Source organism: Populus alba, chromosome 9, assembly GCF_005239225.2.
Source record: "Populus alba chromosome 9, ASM523922v2, whole genome shotgun sequence".
Classification (NCBI taxonomy): Eukaryota; Viridiplantae; Streptophyta; class Magnoliopsida; order Malpighiales; family Salicaceae; genus Populus; species Populus alba.
The window spans coordinates 5,247,328-5,269,266 of NC_133292.1; the positions used below are offsets into that span (position 1 = coordinate 5,247,328).

At 31.0% G+C, this 21,939-nt stretch overlaps 3 protein-coding genes across 3 annotated transcripts; 1 reads left to right on the forward strand and 2 right to left on the reverse strand.

The window, feature by feature from the left end:
- Positions 1-7,335: 7,335 nt before the first annotated feature.
- Positions 7,336-9,690, forward strand: LOC118035172 (scarecrow-like protein 3). The gene has a single exon (XM_035040687.2). It carries the CDS (start codon positions 8,152-8,154, stop codon positions 9,562-9,564), a length of 1,413 nt encoding a protein of 470 aa, XP_034896578.1. The 5' UTR covers positions 7,336-8,151; the 3' UTR covers positions 9,565-9,690.
- A 3,449-nt stretch (positions 9,691-13,139) lies between these two features.
- On the reverse strand, positions 13,140-13,622 carry LOC118035267 (non-specific lipid transfer protein GPI-anchored 20-like). The gene is made up of 2 exons (XM_035040804.1): positions 13,286-13,622; positions 13,140-13,168 (listed from the first exon to the last, which is right to left on the reverse strand). Exons 1-2 carry the CDS (start codon positions 13,620-13,622, stop codon positions 13,140-13,142), a joined length of 366 nt encoding a protein of 121 aa, XP_034896695.1.
- Positions 13,623-16,774: 3,152 nt separating this feature from the next.
- On the reverse strand, positions 16,775-17,270 carry LOC118035265 (non-specific lipid transfer protein GPI-anchored 9). Its single transcript, XM_035040803.1, has 2 exons — positions 16,931-17,270; positions 16,775-16,803 (listed from the first exon to the last, which is right to left on the reverse strand). The coding sequence occupies exons 1-2, from the start codon at positions 17,268-17,270 to the stop codon at positions 16,775-16,777; spliced, it is 369 nt and encodes a 122-aa protein (XP_034896694.1).
- Between the last annotated feature and the right edge of the window lie 4,669 nt (positions 17,271-21,939).

Genomic DNA, 21,939 nt, shown 5'->3' on the forward strand with positions numbered 1-21,939 from the left:
GGAGTAAAATCCATATTAGATATTCCCAGAACCCTATAATATTCGGTAGATATCATCTTTTTTCACTCCATTTATCATCAGAAGCAATTCAACTTCAGCTGTTCATACCAGTTTTTAAAATACAGGAAACTCAGGGCATTTGTGTTGCCGCTTATAAGACCAATGAGTTTCCTGTATTTTTCACGGAGAGAAGTGGTTACGAGGTACACCCTTTCTCATGGCTCGCATTCTCTTTTCAAGCTCCATCTGATTTCAATTTGCAACATGTGACAATGGTTAAATCTGTTGGTTCGTTGCAATATATACCCATTTTCTAGGATTGCATCACTTGACAACTTTCTGCCTGAGAAAAAAAAAAGAAAAAAGAAAATGTGTTTACAAAGGTACATTGACTGGTTTATGTGGAGTGAGGTGTCTCGGTTCTCCTCCTAGAATCCGGAACCTGGACCAAATCGACCATCATATCGGTTAGGCTCGCTGCACCTACCAGCTACAATAGCAGAGTCCACTCTACAAATATTCCAGGCTCATTTAGCCTACATAGAGCTAAATTTATCAAAATCTTCAAGGAGCAGAATCTAGGACATAGGTTGTATACAAGATGAACCCAAGCAAGACTGATCAATCTTAGCATGCATACAAGAGAAACCCAAAAAAGATTCATTCATGAAAAAGCCTGTGACCTTAAAAATAACTGGTAGAATATTGTTGATTTTACACTGCACTAATGCTCATCTGCAAGGCTTCAATTCAACATGTAATTTCATCGAATCTAATGAATATTTCTGTTCTATTTATGACAAATAATATAGGTACATTGTCGTGTAGACACACCAGAGGACTGTGTTCATCTTACCTTTATTCCACCCCCAACCCCACCCCTACGAGAATGAGAAGAATTGTGAGTGATTATGTTTTCCTCTTTTTCTTAATTGCAGAAACTAACTTGAAACTTAAGCTTGGATCTGGAATCCTGATTGCAGTTCCAATCCCTAAAGAACACACAGCTTCTGGAGGCTTAATTGAGTCTGCTATATATACAAAGTGCCCTTAGAGAAGCTAGGTTGGAACTTTTTGGCTAATCCTTTGTGTTTTGTTTTCAATTTTTTTTGCTATTTATTATATATTTGGCTTTAAGTTTTACATAAATGGAAATGGATCCTTTGGGACAAGAATATAACCGGCATTGCTGAAACTCCATTCTTGCTTGCAGAAGTGAAAGAACTCACTGGCATCTAGTATCCTTCTCTTGCTCTTAACGCCTGATTTTCAAATCTGGGAAGTTTTATTTTCTGGCCATGAACTTGACCTAGGTAATCTTGCGCTCCAATCCATTTTCATAATTTTGCTGTTATCATGGTTTTGTGAAGTTGATCTTAACTCAAGCTTAGACATTGCACTTGTGAAAAACAATGCTCTTGCTGGTGATAAGATTGCAGTAGCCTTGCTCCGCTCAAGGAACATCCTAATAGAGGTAATCCTTGTGTTTCGTTGATTTCTTAGTAACAAGTACAAGAAAAATAACAACCAAGAACTTTTCTGGGTCTCCATCACCTTGTTAGGGTTGCTCTAGATCAGCTTGACTGCCATTTAATTCATCAAGTAGCAAGATTTATAGAGCTTTGTTCACAAATAATTCTCTGACTCTGATTATTAGCTACGATGGTCTCTTAACAGCAGGTATCCGCAACAGTACCTGTACCATTTTGAAAACAATGAAGTGGAAAAAGAAAATGGAATGCTGAAAAGTCTTGGAGACAAGGACTCGGGCACATGAAATTAAGAAGATTGTAACTTACCAGAATCCCAGATTCCTCTAGATAGAATGTCATTTTATGCTCCATTTCCTTCGCCATCTCCCTTGGTGGACCTTAATCATGCATTCCAGACCCTAGTTACTAGTTAGGCTGTCATTTCTGATTAAATTGATGTCTAATTTTTGGCAGGTGATGCTGAGTGGGCGTCATGCTCTCAAAACTGGCTTCACGTGGCAACCAATAATCTTGCGAGTTGGAAACTTGTAGGACTCTTCCTCACTGATACATGTGCGTGCTTCTCATCAGGTGGCCAGAGTTGAAAGCTGGTTGAAACCATAGTTAGAAAGTGACTATTCAATAAGTTGAAGTTCTGTTCTGTTTCTCTTGACTTCTTTAAGGTACTGTCTCGTAAGAAATGCCCTCTGAATTCATCTAAGAAATCAAATCAGGGCCCTCTGTTGGGGTTGTTTGTATTACATTGAATCGACTTTTCACCGTTAATTTATTTTATCTGATTTAATTTTTGATATTTTGTTTGGACTTGAATGGGTTAGAAATATCAAATTAGACTAAGATTTTTGTGAATATTATTGATATATGAGAGTTAGACATATTATCTTATTTTTTGATAATCTTAAAAAAATATGGTGTTTAGAACTAAATAAGTCCCTTAAAATGTATATATTAGTAACAACATAAAAATTATAATAATTTCCATATAAAAACAAAATAAAGATCACAACTAAGCATTTTATCAAATAATTAAGTTACAATATGATACAAGATAGACTAGCATGAATAAACTATAAAGTATTTATAGTTTTGTGCTTTGACTATTTCAATATGAATTCTTAAAATTTTATTTGTAAAATGATTGTAATCGTAAAATTTATATCACTTCATCAAATCAAACTTTAAAAGAAACAATTATAATTTTTGTAAAAGTGAAGAACAAAACGGGGAGAAAAAAATTAAGAGTGAAAGGAGGCTATGAGTGTGAAGACAAAAAATAAAAAAAAAATCAGAAAGAAAAGTGAAAATATCATTTATACTAGGGACTCAGGTTATTTATATTAGGTTATATAAATTAGATTGGGATGAACTAGTTTTAAAAAGCCATTTTGGCTATTGTTTTGTCTCTGCCGTTGGAATGCTGAAAGTAAAGAAATAAAAAGCATAGTACAAATGCCTCTTCATTTGAAGCTGCCCTTACACTCGATTTTTGATATTTATTTATTAAATTTTTTTAACTCATAATATTCATATTATTCAACTTTCATAAGTTATCGAGATCAAATAAAATAATAGTCTTCACCATGGAAGAGCTTCAATGGTCATCATAGATTGATTGGTTAAAGATTAAGTGTTTTTGGATTTGGATTGAGCGCATTCCCATAAAGAAAGTCCAGTCAAGAAATGTATGCCCATCTTGTGATGTTGTCGGAGACTGTAATGCCCCACTGTGAACGGACTAGAGCCCATTCTATGAACTTTAATAAGCAATCTACCATCCACGTTACTTAGATTAAGACACTGGCTTCTAGTTTAAGAGGATCTGTCTTCTCCGTCTCCTTTGTCCTTTACAATGTTCTTACAGGTGATCTCAAGGGATAGAAACTCAAAATAAAAAACATCTTAACCTAAGTTTTCATCATTATCAATAATCTTACGTTGTTTTTTTAAAAAAACTTCAAATTAATGTTTTTTTAGTCCAGACAAACAACTTCTTCTGTTTTTTTCCCTTCCTCGTAGCCCATGAACTATTAAAACATGAGTCCAAATTGGAATTCTCTACTTTCAAACTAAATTAAAAGGGAAATCTGTCAAGTGGTGAAGATTTTTATCTCTACTTTGATTACTGATTTAATCCAAATGTGGTCGACAAGAAAGTTAATCACCTCCCGTAGGTTTGAGGAGATAAGGACTTACCAAAGTCTAAAGACATAATTCAAATGTGAGTTAGTGATAAAAACTTGGGATGAATTTGTTTTTATTATGGTTTTATATTCTAGTTGTAAATATTGATAGTGACTAGAGATTTATCTGGTTATTAATTTTAAAATATGTGAAAATTAATTGAGATAAGCGTATGCTGACTCGAACATCCTTCACGTGAATTAAAAAAAAAAAAAAAAAAAAGTCTAGAGACAGACAAAAGAGTTTTCTTAATGGGTCCTTCTCTTCATTACGTATAAGGCACTCAATGCGGGGATATTTTAAATGTATTGATCTTCCAAACACCAGACAAAAACAGCTAAGAAAGCAATACAAATGTCCAGAAAACGTTCATCCTTTGCGAACAACTCCAGCAAGCTCTGTTTGGACCAGTCTCCTCAACCTTTTACTCATTTGTACCCATTCAACCACTCACTCTTACCTTGACCATCAGAGCTGTGGAAGACGACTCCATTCTTGTTTATTCTTTAAAGTTAAAAAGGGGAGATTATTTGATATATTGGGTCTCTCTGATAATTCTTTTCCTTGCAGATCTCAACAACAAAGCTGGCTGTGAGTCAGGATCAGGCATGATTAAAGTAGAATATGAAGAGAGGTTCTGTGCTGCACATGATGTCGCCTCCTAACTACTAAGCCCTAGCTAGCTTCTAAATCTCTCCCTCAGGCGATGTACTGTGGGGTGCAAGCTTCATTATGCATAGGCTTATCCATTGTTTAATAATGTAAACAACGGTCCATTTGGAAAAATCAATCACTAGTAACGTGTTCTTCAGGGCAACAATTGCATTTACCCTAAGTTTGTCGTCATCCATGTGCCCTAGCTTACTGCACTTGGATTTTATTACCACAGTGGGTCTCCATCTTATTCTTCCTCACTTTTTTTTTCCCCTTAAAGATCAAATTAAGGTACCTGGCTGCTAATTATAAAAGGCTGGCTTGTTTATTTTTGTATTTTAAAGTTTCTTTTTATATTGAGTTTGTTTGTTGTTTTAAACGTTTTGTTTCACATTAGGTATTTATTATTTAATTTTTATATTTTCAGATTATTTGATGTGGTGATGTTAAAAGTAATTTTTTAAAAAAAAAAATAATATTATTTTAATGCATTTCCAAATAAAAAGCACTTTAAAAAATAATCACTACCACTCTCAAATACCTCTTAAATAAAACTGTATTAAATTAATTTGTGAAGGTTCAATCATTTTTAGATTATAAAAATTCGAGAGTTTTTGTAATATTTAAAATGGTGTTGCATAGTGTTTTTAAAATAGTTTTTCACTTAAAATATATTAAAATTAAAAAATATATATTTGTTTTTATTTTTTATATCAATATATTTTAATCATAAAAAAACTAAAAAAATATTAATGTAATATTTTTTTTAAAAAAAAAAATAATTTTAAAAAACACTTGAAAATAAAAGAAAAGGCTATGCCAAGCACCCACCCCGCCCAAATGTCTTGCTGGCTTTTCAGACGAAAGCAATATATTTTAATCATGGGAATTAATTAAGGCTGATTAGCAACATTTCAACATTGCGATCTTTTCTAACAGCATTTTAATATTAATGATACCTTTTTCTTGATTTCTCCAACTTTTGAGCTCAGAGGTATAAAATTGAGAGAGATATCGCAACGTTAAAAAGGGGGAGACAGTAGCTCGAAGAAACAGTGCGCTGTGTTTTGGAAGTCACAAACTTTGTATAACGTCCCAATCCAATCACTCAAATTCAATGCAATTGATTTTCAAGGTTGTCGGGTTTCTAGCATGAGAGAGAGAGAGAGAGAGAGAGAGAGAGAGATGTTTTCCATACATTTCTTTTGTTTTCTTTTGTTCTTTCATGGAGCATTGATATATTCCATTCAATCCAAATAATTCACACAAGAGATGGCGTGCAAACTTTGATCATGTGGAACCTTCTTGCTGATAACGAGCCTTGAAACCATTGATCTAGTGGGATTCTTTTTGAAAAGTAATGTGGTTTTCTAAAAGTTTTGGTAGAGTTGCAAAGGTATTTGGAAAATTATATAGTTTGAACAAAATTATATTGTAGAATATTGTTTTTATATAAAATCGTTGTTTGGAATAACAATCTTCTTTAATAATATGTTTTTATACACAATCGTTATTTCAAATAGTGATTGTTTGGTTATATTTCTCATGTTTATTTTACAAATTAAACCAATCTAAAATTTCATAAAAATTCAATTCTTAAAAGATAGGACTCAAAATCCGACAATCAACAAACAAAAAAAAGAGATAAGTTGACTTGTGAGGAGAGAGAGATGGGGGAAAGAAAAAGAAAAGAAAAAAAATAAGTTATTGGAGAGACACAATGGCTTTTTTTTTTTAACACATTTAATATTATTAAAAAGATTTTAATGAGATAATTCTAATTACATCTTCAAAAAACACTAAATGATGTTGTAATTAATCCTAAATTAACATAAAAAACCCTAACAAATTATGATCATGTTTAGTTGTCTTTCATAATGTGGTTAGAATCGTCTTGTTGAGATTTTTTTAAAGGTGTTAGACATGTCGAATATGAAGCTCTGGTATGTTTCATGTGACTTTTTTTTTTTTTATCATTGGATCTTGAATCTCATTTTTTATTTATTGGATCTTCATAAAATTTTAAATTGACTTTTTATATATGTTAATTAAATCCAGAAAGATATTATTTTTTAAATAACTATTATTCACAATAACTGTTGTGTTTAACTATATTTTCAATTAACTATTATTCTCAATAATAATAATTGTGTTCAAACTATTTTATTTATCTGTTATTTTTGTCACTATGTTACTTTTATAAAACTTTTATCAAAATGTATTAAAATTCTAAAATACCTGACATAGCAAGAACCAAACCTTGCATCCGGACCATTTCTAGTACAAACATGTTATTTTTCTAGCCGTGTTACTTTCATATAGTTTTTATCTAATTTTATTGAAATTCTAAAATACCTTATCTAGTGTCAACCAAACCTTGCATCTAGACCATTTCTAGCACACATATTTTAGTTTGAAGAAATCCATTTTTTAAAAATAGATTTTTAAATGGCATGAAACCAGATATGACCCTGAGGGAGGGCAGGGGAACGAATGGTCAAAATGATAATAATTGTGAGAAATAGGGACGGGAAATTTTGAATTGTAGTTAGGTTAGGGTTAGCTCTTGAGATTGCACAAACGCCAACCACCTAGAAGAGGAGGAGGAGAAGAAGAGATAAATGTAGTATCTAGTCTACTTTTGGATGTTTCCTTAACCCCTTGTCTCTTTGTCTTTTAATGCAACAAAGATAATAGTATCAAATTGTATGGTCATTGGCGTTGAACAAGACAACAAAACCAGGTTTTGGATGCATCCATTGTTTCTTGCTTGCAATTACCACACTTGCCCCACTAGGAAACAAAATCGAGAGCATGCATTGTTTGTCTTTGTTAGGGTGTGTTTGGACTTTCATCACCTTTAGGAATATTATATAGGCTTACAGTCCTTTAGGTGACCCAGGATTTCCTATCCACCTAACGTTAAGACAAAAAGCCATAAAAGTGGAGGTTTTTAGAAAGAGAGAAAGACAGGCAAGCTTGTAGAGGGAGAACCTAACAGGGGGGGGGGGGAGAGAGAAAGTAACCGACTACCAAGTAAGAAAGAAAGGCTCGCCTTCTCAGATATTCCATGCTCCACTGTGGATAGAACGACAACAAATCATTAAACGACAAAAAGCAGACCTCACGCATTGTCGACAACGTAGCCGTGTACTAGTCTGTGATCTCTTAATTGGAACCAATTGACTCTCTTTGTCACAAATTAAAACCACAGAAAAACAGAGAAAGCGAGGTCTTTTATTTCATATAGAGGTTTTGAGGAGGGAATCCTGGGAGTTTTCATGTGGGTTTTTGATCAATTGCAAAACCCAGTAAGGATTTTCATGCTCTTTGTTTTCTTGGCTAGGTTTTTTAAGTAGCTCTTTTTCTATGCTTTTTTTACTGTTTTAATCTGGTTCTTTCTTTGTGGAATTTAGCTTAATTGGTCTTTGTTTCTTAATCCCAGTTTAGCTTTCTTTTGAGATTTCTGTATTCTTGTTCAATCTCCCTTGGCCGACTACAAATTGATAGTAGTTACTTTCATCAAAATCCTCTGTTTGATTGATCCATTGGATTTGTTCCTATCTTCAATTCTCTTGGTTCAATTGGTGAATTCATTTTTTGAAGTTCTATCCGAGGGTAAACAATCATTTCTCATAGTTTGTAATCATGCAAATTTGATTCTCTGCATGAAATCATGTGTCGCATGCTTGCGAATCCTTGATTTCGCTCTTCTTTCTTTGTGAAGTGAATTTCTTAAGCCCATCTTTTGCTGTCAATTGTATTCCTCCTTGGCTCCCTAATTCCATAGCCGTTGTCATTGAGTATTTTAGTGGCTCCGTCAATGTATCAAGATGATGGATCATCTTCTGTAACATCATCACCTCTCCAAGTTTTCTCCACGATGCCAGTTTCACCTAGCATGGGATCACCATATCCCTGGGTTAGAGAGCTAAAATCCGAGGAGAGGGGTTTGTATTTGATCCATTTATTGCTCACTTGTGCAAACCACGTTGCCTCTGGTAGCCTTGAAAATGCAGAGATTGCCCTTAGTCAAATCTCCCATCTAGCCTCTCCTGATGGGGATACCATGCAGCGCATCGCTGCTTACTTTGCTGAGGCGCTTGCTCGTAGGATCGTCAAAGCCTGGCCTGGTATTGACAAGGCCCTCAACGCAACTCAAATAACTGTGGTTTCTGAGCAAATCTTAGTTCGCAAACTGTTTTATGATATGTTTCCATTCATGAAAGTCGCTTTTGTGCTGACGAATCAAGCTATAATTGAAGCCATGGAAGGGGAGAAAATGGTTCATGTAATTGATCTTCACGCAGCTGAACCTGCTCAGTGGATTGCGCTCCTTCAAGCCTTTAGCGTGAGGCCTGAGGGACCACCCCATCTGAGAATCACAGGGATTCATCCGCAGAAAGGGGTATTAGATCAAATGGCTCATAAGCTAATTGAAGAAGCAGAAAAGTTGGATATCCCATTTCAGTTTAATCCCATTGTTAGCAAATTAGAGAATCTTGATATTGAAAAATTGCGTGTTAAAACTGGGGAGGCTCTAGCTATCAATTCAATTCTTCAATTGCATTCTTTTTTGGCCTCCGATGATGAATTGAGGAAGAAATCTCCATCGACATTGAAGAATTCAAATGGAATTAACATGCAAAGAGTCCTTCAAATGAATCAAAGCACATTAGGGGAGCTGCTCGAGAAAGACACGGCTAATGGATATAGCCCAAGTCCTGACTCCGCCTCGTCATCACCGCTATCCTCAACTGCTTCAGTGAAGATGGATTGCTTCCTTAACTCCCTGTGGGGTTTGTCACCGAAACTCGTGGTGGTAACTGAACAGGATTCTAACCACAATGGATCAACTCTTATGGAGAGGCTACTGGAGGCACTGTACACTTATGCCGCATTATTTGATTGTTTGGAATCTACTGTATCTAGAACATCGATGGAAAGGTTGAAGGTGGAGAAGATGCTTTTCGGAGATGAAATAAAGAACATTATAGCCTGTGAGGGAGCTGCTAGGAAGGAAAGACATGAAAAACTCGAGAAGTGGATCCACAGGCTTGATCTGGCTGGGTTTGGAAACGTGTCTTTGAGCTACTACGGTATGCTGCAGGCAAGAAGGTTGTTGCAAGGTTATGGTTGCGATGGGTATAGAATGAAAGAAGAAAATGGAAGTGTAGTAATTTGCTGGCAAGATCGGCCTCTGTTTTCTGTTTCAGCTTGGAGGTGTAGGAAGTAAGAGCCCAAGGTTCATCCGTTGGTAGTGAGAGCTTTTCTTGTTATCCCCCTTTTGTATGGAAGAATTTTGTTCTTCTGCAAATGTATACTGACTGGAATGATTTGAAAGCTGTTTCCATACTCAATATTCTCTCTGTTTTTTCCCTTCTAGTTTGCATCAGTAAAACACAAAATCAAGGCTCAAACATGTATACTCGATAACCTTCCTATCAAAATACGAAAGACTTCCATGATTCCTGGGCATAAAATGTAACCTATCTCTTCCTACTTCACTAACATTTGACGATTAATCTATATATCTGCATTGGGAGATAGAAAAATGACTTCAATTGGGAGTGCAATTTTCACCCTATTTTTCCAGTCTTTGTTTTGAATTTATTATGAAAGTAACGATGCTTGCAAGAAATGTACTGTTCCTGTATGAGCAAACTGACGCCACGCACCAATTTTCGATTAATGGTGTCTGAGCACTAAAAAAACACCTCCCCCCTTTAAAACTGGAGACCTGGTAGTAATGAAATCCTCTCGCAAAGACAGACATAAAGAACAGGGAGGGGAGTCCACTCGAAAGAAGACAGGTGGTGTCTTACATTCATTGCTTTGTTGATTAGTCAAATGGAAAGTTGGCATGCACTCTTACCAATACACCTCACATCGATGGGATGACAGATGATTATGAACCGATGAAAGCAGAGAAATTAAAACAGCTTTGGAAGGCACTAGCAAGTAGTCATCGATATCATTTCATGTGTGAGGTCAGAGGCGAGGTGTGCGTCCACTTGTTGGGTTAGGAATCGTGCCTTTTGGTTTCTTGACAGTCACTGCTGCGCTGGTTGCACGTTATCACAGGTGTCGAAGAACCATTCCAACTGGGCGGCAATGAACCGATGAAGAAGAGCTGCAACCGAGTAATGAAGCAGATATTAAGCTGTCAGCTGGGGGGATGAATGTTGTCTTAGAATTAGGAGGCATGTCATGAGAAATCCCGCATTGTAATAGTTACTATATATATAAAAAAGAAATAGATATAAAGAGAGAAGAAAATTTTAAAAAGAAATACAATTGGGAGGCATGTCATTTTTTTCCCCCAGCAATCTTAAAGGTGCACCCTTATATTATGTATTTAAATAAATTTAATAAATTATATTGCTAGTCCTGAGATTTAAACTCATAAAATTAAAAAAAATAATTGTATTAATAATTTTATTTAATTCGTATTGAAAGAAATTATTGTCCATTCCCTGATCCTTTCAATAAATACCGAGTTGAAACGTTTTTATAGTAATAATAATATTATTATAAAAAAAACTGGCTTGGGTGTTGCAGTTTCATACCAATCAAAAGAGAAGGCCACCTATCAATTAAGATTTTATATTTCATAATATCACTTTTTTTTTATTATTATTATTAATATGAATGTTCAGATAAGCTTATGTTTATTTTTATTAATTTTATGAGTTTTTAAATTAACAATTATATAAGTTTTTAATAACTATCATATTAACAATAATGTAACTCAAACTTGAGAACATAAAAAAAAAAAAAACTCTTAGTTTCATGCTATATAATGAGTTGCATAACATCACTCTTTTTTTGTATCATATTAAATTTAATATGTATGTGAGATGAATATTAAAGATATAAATATAAATAAAATATTTTAATATACTTCTTGACCAAGGGAGTCCTTTTTTAAATCAGAAAAGTTTGTTGAAAACTACTATAAATCTTTTCTTTTAAAGAAGTCAGGGATAGTATAAGAAAATAATTAAGATTCTTCTATAAAAAAAACAACGAAGTTTGAATTTAATAATTTGTTCAATTTTGATTAATTGTTTTTATTATTTTTGGGTTTTAATTACTCGTGGGGTGCATAAAAGTTAAAATGTAAATATGAACAAAACTTTTTTATGAATTATTTTGTTGGAATGAATCTTCTTTTAATATTAGTAGTGATTGTAAAAATAATTATGAATCTTTTAATCTAAAATAATAAATGATAACACAAAACAATAGCAAAGAATCTCATGCATGCATGCATATTCAAGGTTCTAATTTAATAATATGATAAAAAAAAATTGTTTTTTATGTTTTTGTTTTTACGTATTTTAGAGATGTTCAGAATCTAAATGGTCAAAATAAAGTGATAATAAGGTGCTATATATGTTAGAATTTATTTAACAAGCCTTTTGTATATTATTTAAGGTTTTGTGTAATGTATGAAGAATATATATATATATATATATATATATATATATATATCTAGGTTTTTCTTCATTTTGTTTTCAATTTTATCATTTAATAAAATCTTTTATTAATTTAATTTTTTTTGTTTATTTTTTTATCTCATTACACAATGTTAAATTATTATTTTTAAAATATACTTTATGGTTTTCTTTATTTTTTTTTATAGTATTATCTTGATTTTATAATTTGATTTATAAATTTAACGAGTTAATTTTATTTTTATTTTTAATTATTGTTTTTTCTATCATATTTTTTTATATAGTTGATTTTTTTTATTTCATCTTTAATGATTAATTTATTAAGGATCGAACTTTCTATTTTTTCCATGTTCAACTCAGTTTGCATCGAGTGAATCTTTTTTTTTTCTCAGATATTTTTTATCCGACCAGTGTCAGAGTGTAAATCATTTTGCTAAGTCTCTCTCTGTGTGTGTAGTTACGAATGAAATCGCATTAATTTATCACTGTTGTTAGGAACAAGTCATGATAAAAAACATTTTTTTTATTCCAACGATATGGTGAAATGCCTAATGCCAAAATCTTGATGATATTCAATATATTATTACTATCACCTCCTGCATCATCGGCATGAGGAGATGTTTTGCAAAATCGGTATGTTTTTTTAGTGTAATTTCCAACCTGTCCATAAACAGTTGAAGAATGATGGGAGGTTGAGTTCTTGACAAGGCAGTGAATTTGACTTTCTAAATGATATTTTATTTGAAAAAGGAGTGCTCGGTCGATTGGCTCGCATCATGCTTTCTCAAACCATCTCATCTAAATTTCTATTAATTTAATTATTAGATACAACCAGCGTTTTAATGCTTTGTAATTGTATTTATTTATTTATTGGGGCTCCAAGTTATGGTTTATCACTCAAGGTACCACTCATGTTGGGTGGTAGAAATTGGAGCGAAAATAAACTTAGTAGTTTGGAATGCTAAGCACCTGTCTATGATTGCTGTCCAAACATAAATTTGTTAACAAATATTTTTATTTATTTAATATTTTATATATATATTCATTTCGCTTTGATATATTAATATTAAAAATATTTTTCAAAAAAATAAAAAAATATTATTTTAATATATTTTTAAAAGCATTTTCAAACACTCTCTACAAATATTAACATTTCAGTACAGTCTTTCACGGGAAATTTATTATTATTATTATTATTATTATTATTATTATTTGATAATAATCAGACAAAGAATACCCTTTTGACATGCATGAAAAACGATTATATATACTGCCAAGCATATATCTAGGTGTGTGTATATATCTATTCAATCTCATATACCACACAGAGCCTCTCTTTCACTCAATTGTCTCATACAAACTTAGGAGGAATGGTGTAACCTGCAATAAAAAAAAAATTGTATTAACTCGATGACAATACAAGAACAATGAAGAACGGGGAAAAAATAATGTAAAATTAATTAAACTGTGAAATCTAGACAGTACTGATAGACTTACTTCCGCAGACAGTTAATCCTGGCGGGATAGGAAGGCCACAGGTCCGGGCAACATAGACGGCCTTCTCCATGCTAATCGCCTTTTCCACAGCTGGGGTAACAAGCTTGCACAAACATGGAAGGTCTCCTAACGGGACTTGTTTCACCGCTTGACAACAAGCGTCAGATGGTGGGACTTTTGGGCCTGGAATTCGAACGAACTGGGTGCATTTGGATATGAGAGGAGGAAGAGTTTCTTGGCATGAGGCTGCCACCTTTTGGTTGCCCAGAATATGGATTCCGACGATCAGCAACATTGCCAGGGCCAATACATGACGATGAGTAGTGGTGGTTGCCATTTCTTTCACAGTTAGGTATATATGCCACTGACTGCTCGAAGCTAGGGTTGATCTTGAATATTGCTCGTGAGTTGTGACATATCTGATCCAAAAGATGGTGTTATATAGATGAAAGGGCTGTGCTTGCTTTAATTACCTCTGTTTTGCAGTTTAAGGTATTAATGCAGGAATAGAAGAAAAAAAGGAATTAAATCTGGGGTGGCTGGGTATTTTTCCACTTAATATTTAAGTATGGATTTTGGAATTAACTAGATAGAATTTTCTTTCTTAGAAAGACTGGATCTTGCATATAATCTTCCAAGATTATTTTCAAAAACATGGTGGTTTGAGATCTTTATTTCTATAATAGGGTATTTTAGGCCACACGGATTGACTTATTTGTTTTTATATTTCAAAAATATTTTTAAAAAAAATTAAAATTTTTAAAATTTTTAAATTTAATATTTTTTGTGTTTTCATGATATCATTTTAATGTACTAAAATTAAAAATAATTTTTTTAAAATAAAAAAAATATATCATTTTAATATATTTCTAAGTGAAAAGCACTTTGAAAATACAATTACAGCTATACTCATATTATTTGAATATGTGTTTTCTATTAAGATAAATTTCAATTTGTACTCGGAGTGAATAAAAAAAGTAATCTACTTTTTGACCAATGAGTTTTTTTTTTTAATATTAGTAAAGTTGCCAAAAAGTATAATTTTTCTTTTATAGAATTAAGTAAGAGATAATATAAGAAAATAATTAAGGTGGAATGCCTGCCTATTGCCAAAATTTTGACGATATTTAAGATTTTATCACTAGCACCACTTGCATTATTGGCATTATTAGTTGTTCTGCCAAAACGGTAGTGTTTTTTTAGTATAATTACCAACCTTTCCATAAACGGATGAAGGATGTTGGGAGGCTGGATTTTCATATTTCTGAAGCACAAAAACAAAAACAAAAATTTGATATTCACTATTCAGAGGCTTTTCATATTTTTCAACCTAGTTTTTCTGGTTATAATCTAGTTGTTAAGGGGTAATTTAATATTTTAATAAATACAAACTATAATTAAAAATTACAAAAATTTATTCAACTAGTTGTTGGATGCATTGTGGATTTTTCACAAGATTCATTATTTATATATTATCAAATTAATTAAAAATAACTTAATATTTTCATATTTCTAAAGCACAAAAAAAAAAAAAAAAACTAGTATTCACTATTCAGAGGCTTTTCATATTTGTTGATTTGGTTCTTTAGTCAAGCTATGATGAGATAATTTGGTATTTTAATAAATACAAACAATAATTAAAAATTACAAAAATAGCTAGCTTGTGCAACATATGCGTCAGCGTGTGGGAGATGCCCCCAGTCTTTTGACGGCTCGTGCAGCATTTTCTGGCAATAAAAGATTTCCTTCCATCCAGCTATTCCGGATTTTCACTGCATCTTCTTCTTGTTGGGGTAATGCATGATGTCGATATTAGGATTGTTTGTCGCCGACAATGTTTTCTTTTTTTCTTCTTTCTTTTCTCTCTCCTCCCCTCAAAATTCATGTTAGCCCTTCAATTTCAAAGTTGTTCTTTTATTTATTAAGATTTCAACTTTGTTCCTTGTTTTTTTTTTTTTTTCTAATTTTTGTTCTTGATTCTTTTGTAAAATTTTAATTTATTTTCAATTTCATCCTTCAATCTTAATTTATGATATGTTATTTTTTTCAATTTGGTCCTCATTGTTTTTGTTAAATTGATTTTTCTTTTCAATTTCACCCTTTAATCATTTTTTTGTTATTTTCTATTTTATTTCTATTTTAATTTTGATCTTTATTCTTTTAGTTGCTATTTTTATTTTGAATCATTTTGTATAGTAGACTTTGTTTTTCAATTTTATCCTTTAATATTTGATTGGTTAGGAATTGGACTTCGTGGTTTTTTAGATAAGGTCCTTCTTGTATAATGACTTAGGAGTTTAAAAAATTAACGCAGGTTGATATATATATTTTTTTATTTTCCTTTCTGATTTTATCATTCGATATTATTTTTTTAAAAAAAAACTTTGTGATTTTCTTTGTTTCCTTTATATATATCGGGTTATCCCGATCTGATGATCAGGAGTACAATTTTAAAAAGCTAACCCGAGTTGACTCAACCTTTTCATGGGCTCAGTTTTTTTTAATTTTAATCCTTTTTAGTTCCGTACTTTAAAATTTGGTTCTTTTTGAAATTAATCTTCCTCATTTTTATTGTTTTGACTTTTACTGGTTTATCCATTAGCATAATTTGGGCTGCAAGGTTTAGTCATCTTACCTAGTTTTGATTTTCTTTTAGGTCTTTTTATTTTTTTTAATTTTATCATTCGATATTTAGTTTGATAAGAATTAGGCTTTGTGATGTTTTTTTCTATTTGCTTTTTGTTTGGTTATTATTTTATTTAATTTTGTTCTTCTATATATTAATTGGCTAAAAATTGAGCTATATTATTTTATTTTATTTTTGAAAAAAAGGTTTTTTTTTTCAAGTAATCATGAATACTTTTTTTTTTAGTCTATTTATTTTTGTTGACAATTTTTTTATTATTTAATTTAAATAAAATTAATTTATTTGTCCTAGTCGGGTCTTTGACTCAAGTCACAAATTTTTCTTTTTCTCTTTTTCTTTAAAACATACTTGCAGTGTTTAAATATTATTTTTTACACACAAAAATCTGGATCACGGCGTAGCACAGGTCCACAAAACTAGTAATTTTGCTAAATGATATTTTATTTTTTAAAAAAAGGTGCTCGATCCATTGGCTCACATCATGGTTAATCAAACCATCCCATCTGGATTTCTATTATTTTAATTATTAGATACAATCACTCAATTTAAAAACAGCATGTTAATGCTTTGCAACTGTACTTATTACCACTCATGTGGGGTGGTAGAAATTTGAACGAAAATAAAATTAGTAGTTTGGAATGCTAAGAATTTTGAAATCCCAATCTTTCATGTGAAATTATTATTATTATTATTATTTCTTTTTGGAATAATCAGATAAAGCAAGCCCTTTTGATATACATGGAAAACGATTACACTGCCACGCATATATATGCAGTTGTGTACTGTATATTAATTCGATTTCATATACCACACAGAGCTATCCTCTCTTATAATCAATTGTCTCAAACAAAATTAGGAGGAACGGTGTAACCTGCAAAAAAAAAAATTATTAACTGATCTATGACAATACAAGAACAATGAATAATGGGGAAATTAAATAATTATGTAAAATTAATTAAAACTGTGAAATCTAGACAGTAATAGACAGATAGACTTACTTCCACACACAGTTCCTGCTGGGACAGTAACGCCACAAGTTCGTGCAACAAAGACCGCCTTCTCCATGCTAATCACCTTTAGCGCAGCTGGGGTAACAAACTTGCACAAACAAGGAAGCTCTCCTACTGTGACTTGTTTCATCGCTTGACAACAGGCGTCGGAGGGTAGGTCTCTTGGGCCTGGAATTTGAACGAATCGGGAGCATTTGGATACGAGAGAAGAAAGAGTTTCGTTGCATGAGGCCGCTGCCACCTTTTGGTTGCCCAGAATATGGATTCCGACGATCACCAACATTGCCAGGGCCAATACATGACGACGATGAGTAGAAGTGGTTGCCATTTCTTTCACAGTTTAGGTATATATGCCACCGACTGCTCGAGGCTAGGGTTGATCTTGAATATTGCTTGTGAGTTGTGACATATCTGATCCAAAAGGTGGTGTTATATAGATGAAGGGGCTGTGCTCGCTTTAATTACCTCTGTTTTGCAGTTTAAGGTATTAATGCAGGAATCGAAGAAAAAAAGGAATTAAATCTGGGGTAGCTGGGTAGTTTTCCACTTAGTATTTAACTATGGATTCTGGAATTAACGAGATAGAATTTTCTCTCTTAAAAAGAATGGATCTTGCATAAAATCTTCCAAGATTATTTTCCAAAACATGGTCGTTTGAGATCTTTATTTCCATAATAGGGTATTTTAAGCAACACGGACTATACCACTTGTACATGTCATTTGAATATATGTTAATTTTCTTAAGATAAATTTCAATTTGTCCTCGGAGTGAATAAAAAATATAATCTACAATTTGACCAAGGAGTTTTTTTTTCAAAAAATATTAGTAAAGTTTGCCAAAAAGTATAATTTTTCTTTTATAGAAGCAAGAGATAATATAAGAAAATAATTAAGGATCTTCTATATTGGCCTTGGCCAAAGGCCGTTCAAGATTAATGTTGAGTCCATTTCCTAATCAGAGATAGAGTTGAATTTGCACATTAATGCTGACATATATTTTTGTATTGAGATGTTAAAAAAATAGTAAATATTTTTTTTATAAATATAGTAGAAGTACTATATAGTTTTTAAGGTAATATGATGTATTGGTATTTATCAATAAAGTTTTTAAAAATACTAAATATTCCTTTTATTTTATATATAATAAAATTATTTTTAATTTTGGCATTTAGAATTTTTTAAGATGATATAATATATTTGATATTTATCGATAAAGTGCTTATATATATATATATATATATATATATATATATATATATATATATATATGGGGTCTTTGTGAATGAAATCTCATTAATTAATTTAGAGGCGATGAACACCTTTTCTTGTTTAGAACAAGTTATGATAAAAATGCATTTTTTTTATATTCCGACGATATGGTGGAATGCCTGCCTATTGCCAAAATTTTGACGATATTCAAGATGTAAACGGAAGCATCGAATGGAGAGTTTGTAGAGTCCCATCTTCATGAAATCGGTTTGTGAAATCTATTTATTTTTATGTTTTAAGAATATTTTTTTAAAAATTATTTTTTTTTAATATTTTCAGATTATTTTAATGTGTTAACATTAAAAATAATTTTAAAAAAATATATATTATTTTGAAATATTTTTAAATAAAAAATATTTTAAAAAAATAATTACAGTTATATTTTTAAACAAGTTAATGATGCTATTACGTTAAATGATATAATGGATTACGTCTCTTTGATAATCAATATTGAAAGCAAATAAGGTTGAATTTTAGCACACATGTAAAAAGTTAACAGGAAAACAAGTGATGAGTAACTCTCGTTCAACAATAAAAATATATTTTAACTTAATATAAATATTTAAAATAAAATTTTATTAATAAACATTAAAAAAGAAGCATCTTGAATTGATCATGGTTAATATAAGTTAACTTGCGACTCTACATATCAAGTCATGAGATCATATTAATTTTTATAAAAGTTAAATTAAAACAATTTACAAAATTTAATTTTTTAATAAACTCAATATTGAATGATGAATCTGGAAAAAATCAATTAAAAATAATTTGGATCAACTCAAGTTAACATGTCAAACCCGCAACCTAGATTATAAAATCGGGATAATCTAATATAAAACAAATTAAAATAAATCAAGAAATTCAATTATCAATTAACTCGGTGTTGGAAGATGAGATTGAGAAAAAAATGACATGAAAAATAACTCGAGTCGACGAGGATTAATTCACTAAACTCGTGACTTGATTCATAAGATGGAGATAATCTCATAGAAAATAGATTAAAACAAATTACAACAATCAACCCAATATTGAAACATAAAATTAAAAAGAAAAAAAAAAGCTAATTAGAAAAAAAAAAAAAAGAGAAATCAAGTCGATTGAGTTAACTTGCGATTTAGGTCATGAGTTCAAGATAATCTCATTAAAAAAAAATTAAAAAAATATATAAATCTTAATTCCTAGTAAATCTAAATAAAATTAAAATTAAAAAAAATAAATTAAAAAAATATAAATAAAATATTTAGTGAGTAAATAGTGTTACACGAGGAGAGTTGTAATAAAAACAACTCCTCCTTTAGTTTTTTTTTTTAAAAAAAAAATCTATAATGTTAGTCAAATTCTAGGCTTTTTTCTTAAATAGATAGCTAGAATTTAGAGTTGGATAGCGAGGCATCTTTCCATTTTGTGATAATCTTTAAGCTTTTTCCTTGTTAAAAAAAGAAAAGGCATACAGTAACTTTCTTTAATTTATTTTTTAGAAACTTAAATTTAACATGTTTAAAAATTTCAAAAGTTTAAGATTCATAGTCTCAAATAACAAATTTCTAGGCAAAACTACTCATGAACTCAAACGTGAAGAAGAGCTTACCTTTATATGCTTAATGAGAAGAAGACTAGGAAAAGAGCTCATCCCTCGTAGATTCAACTAAATTTTATATCTTTCTTGGTGTATAAAAAATCTTTTAATAAATTTATTATATTTTTATATTTCTATCATATTAATAATTATAAGTGAGATATTTATTTTTCAATAATATATATATAATATATAAGAGATATTTTCTCTCACTAATATTTGTTCAGAATATATTTATTTTTCATTAAAATTACTAGGACAAGATTATATTTTAACATTTTTTCTCCAAAAAAAAAAAAAAACTTGTGAGTTATAAATATCTCATGAATCGTTTAAATTTCAAGTACACAATCTTTATTGTTTACTATATATATATATATATATATATATATATATATATATATATATTTTCAGAACATCTATCTTTAAAATATTATTATATTTTTTAAAAAACATGTATTTATTTAAGCATCTAAGATTCTGATATATCAAATGAGATATTTTATAGATACTTGTCACTAATCACTTTAACTTGCTAGGCACCAAGTATTAAATATCAATTATCTTTATCATAAAGAATGAATTAATATATTATAATTAAGAAATTAATCTATTATCTAATATATTACTCTGATTGGATTTGCTGGGAGATAATCATTTTTTTTTAATCTAATGCGTCATTGAAGGCAACATCGATGAGGAATAAATTGTTTAAATTATCTCAACTCCTTATTTTCTTCCCGTCGTACAAAGCGGTGTGCTCCTGTTTGTAATGCCTAGTTGAAGGCACCATCGATGGCGAAATTTTTTAGCCAACTCAACCAGCTATTTCCTTTCAGTCATAAAGCGATAAATCCCACAATCATCTCGTAAAGAATTTCACATAATTTACTCAACGAGACTAATTGTGAGCTAGATTTATGCGATCTTTCTTCCAGGTAAGAGGAACAGAAAACTCGATGTTTTTAATGTGAAACTGTATAATATTAAAGATAGGAAATGTTTCTGCCATACATCTGGGCTTTTATTGAGGGGGGTTTTAGTTATTATATTTCAGGCATGGCATCTCCTTTATATTCTTCATCTCAAACAAGAGGAGGAACGACGTAACCTGAAAAACGAAAGAGAGAAAAAATCAAGCATCGATCTTGACCTTGGAATATTGGCATTGCAAGAAACTTAACTCTGGAAAACACGAAAGAAAAACAATGGGCGAATTGTACTATATTTTTAAACTGTTTAGAGCCCGTTTGGCTATGCGTTAGAAGTTGCGTTTTTTCAAAAACGCAGGAAGCAAGTGTTTGGTTAATCAAAAAACGTTGCTTACTGTGCATGGGCCCACATCCAAATCGCGTGAGAAACGCAGGAAAATGAAAAGCAGGAAAATGCTGCTTTCGGGAAATCCAACCATGATACACTGTTCACTGAACAGTGTATCATGCACTCCACTGTTCACTGAACAGTGGAGTATGTAAACAGTGCAAAAATTGCACTGTTCACGTGAAATTCTTTTTTTTTTTCAGTGTTAATTTTTTTAACATTTAGAAAAAAAACATTAGTATAAAGTGAATTTATCGCACTGTAATATTAATTTTATACCTGATAATATTTTATCTACGCTCAAAAAATTATAAAAACTGTAGTTCTTATCGGATGAATTTTGTATATAATGAAATTATAAATAGTTTAATGGAATAATAAAAATATTTTTTATAAAGTATTTTTTATTTCATGATGTAATAGGAGTAATTAATTCTACAATATTTAAATTTAAAACCATTAATATTAATATATATTTTAAAATTATTTTATAACCTCAATTTTAAAAGCATTTTTAACCAAACACATTAAACTGCTTTTTCTTCAACTTCAATTTTAACCACAGTTTTAACCAAACACCTATTTTTTCAAACCAACCTCAACTAAAAGTACTTTTTATAAAACAACTTTTTTTAAATCACAACCACAACAGCTACCACAATACCAAACACACTCTTCATCTTGACAAATAATAGTAGACTTTACTTCCACATTGCGTTCCAGCTCGGACCGTAACTCCACAAGTTCGAGCAACAGAGACCACTTTCTCCATGCTAATCATCGCTTCCACTTGTGGTGTCACAAATAGGCAAACACAATTGACGTTCAAAGT

Excerpts from the sequence above, each read along its gene's own strand:
- LOC118035172 (XM_035040687.2), top strand. The coding sequence starts at position 8,152 with ATGTATCAAGATGATGGATCATCTTCTGTAACATCATCACCTCTCCAA.
- LOC118035267 (XM_035040804.1), bottom strand. The coding sequence starts at position 13,622 with ATGGCAACCACCACTACTCATCGTCATGTATTGGCCCTGGCAATGTTG. Across the intron at positions 13,169-13,285 it reads AGGATTAACTGTCTGCGGAA|GTTACACCATTCCTCCTAAG; the intron begins GTAAGTCTATCA and ends TTTTTATTGCAG.
- LOC118035265 (XM_035040803.1), bottom strand. The coding sequence starts at position 17,270 with ATGGCAACCACTTCTACTCATCGTCGTCATGTATTGGCCCTGGCAATG. Across the intron at positions 16,804-16,930 it reads AGCAGGAACTGTGTGTGGAA|GTTACACCGTTCCTCCTAAT; the intron begins GTAAGTCTATCT and ends TTTTTTTTGCAG.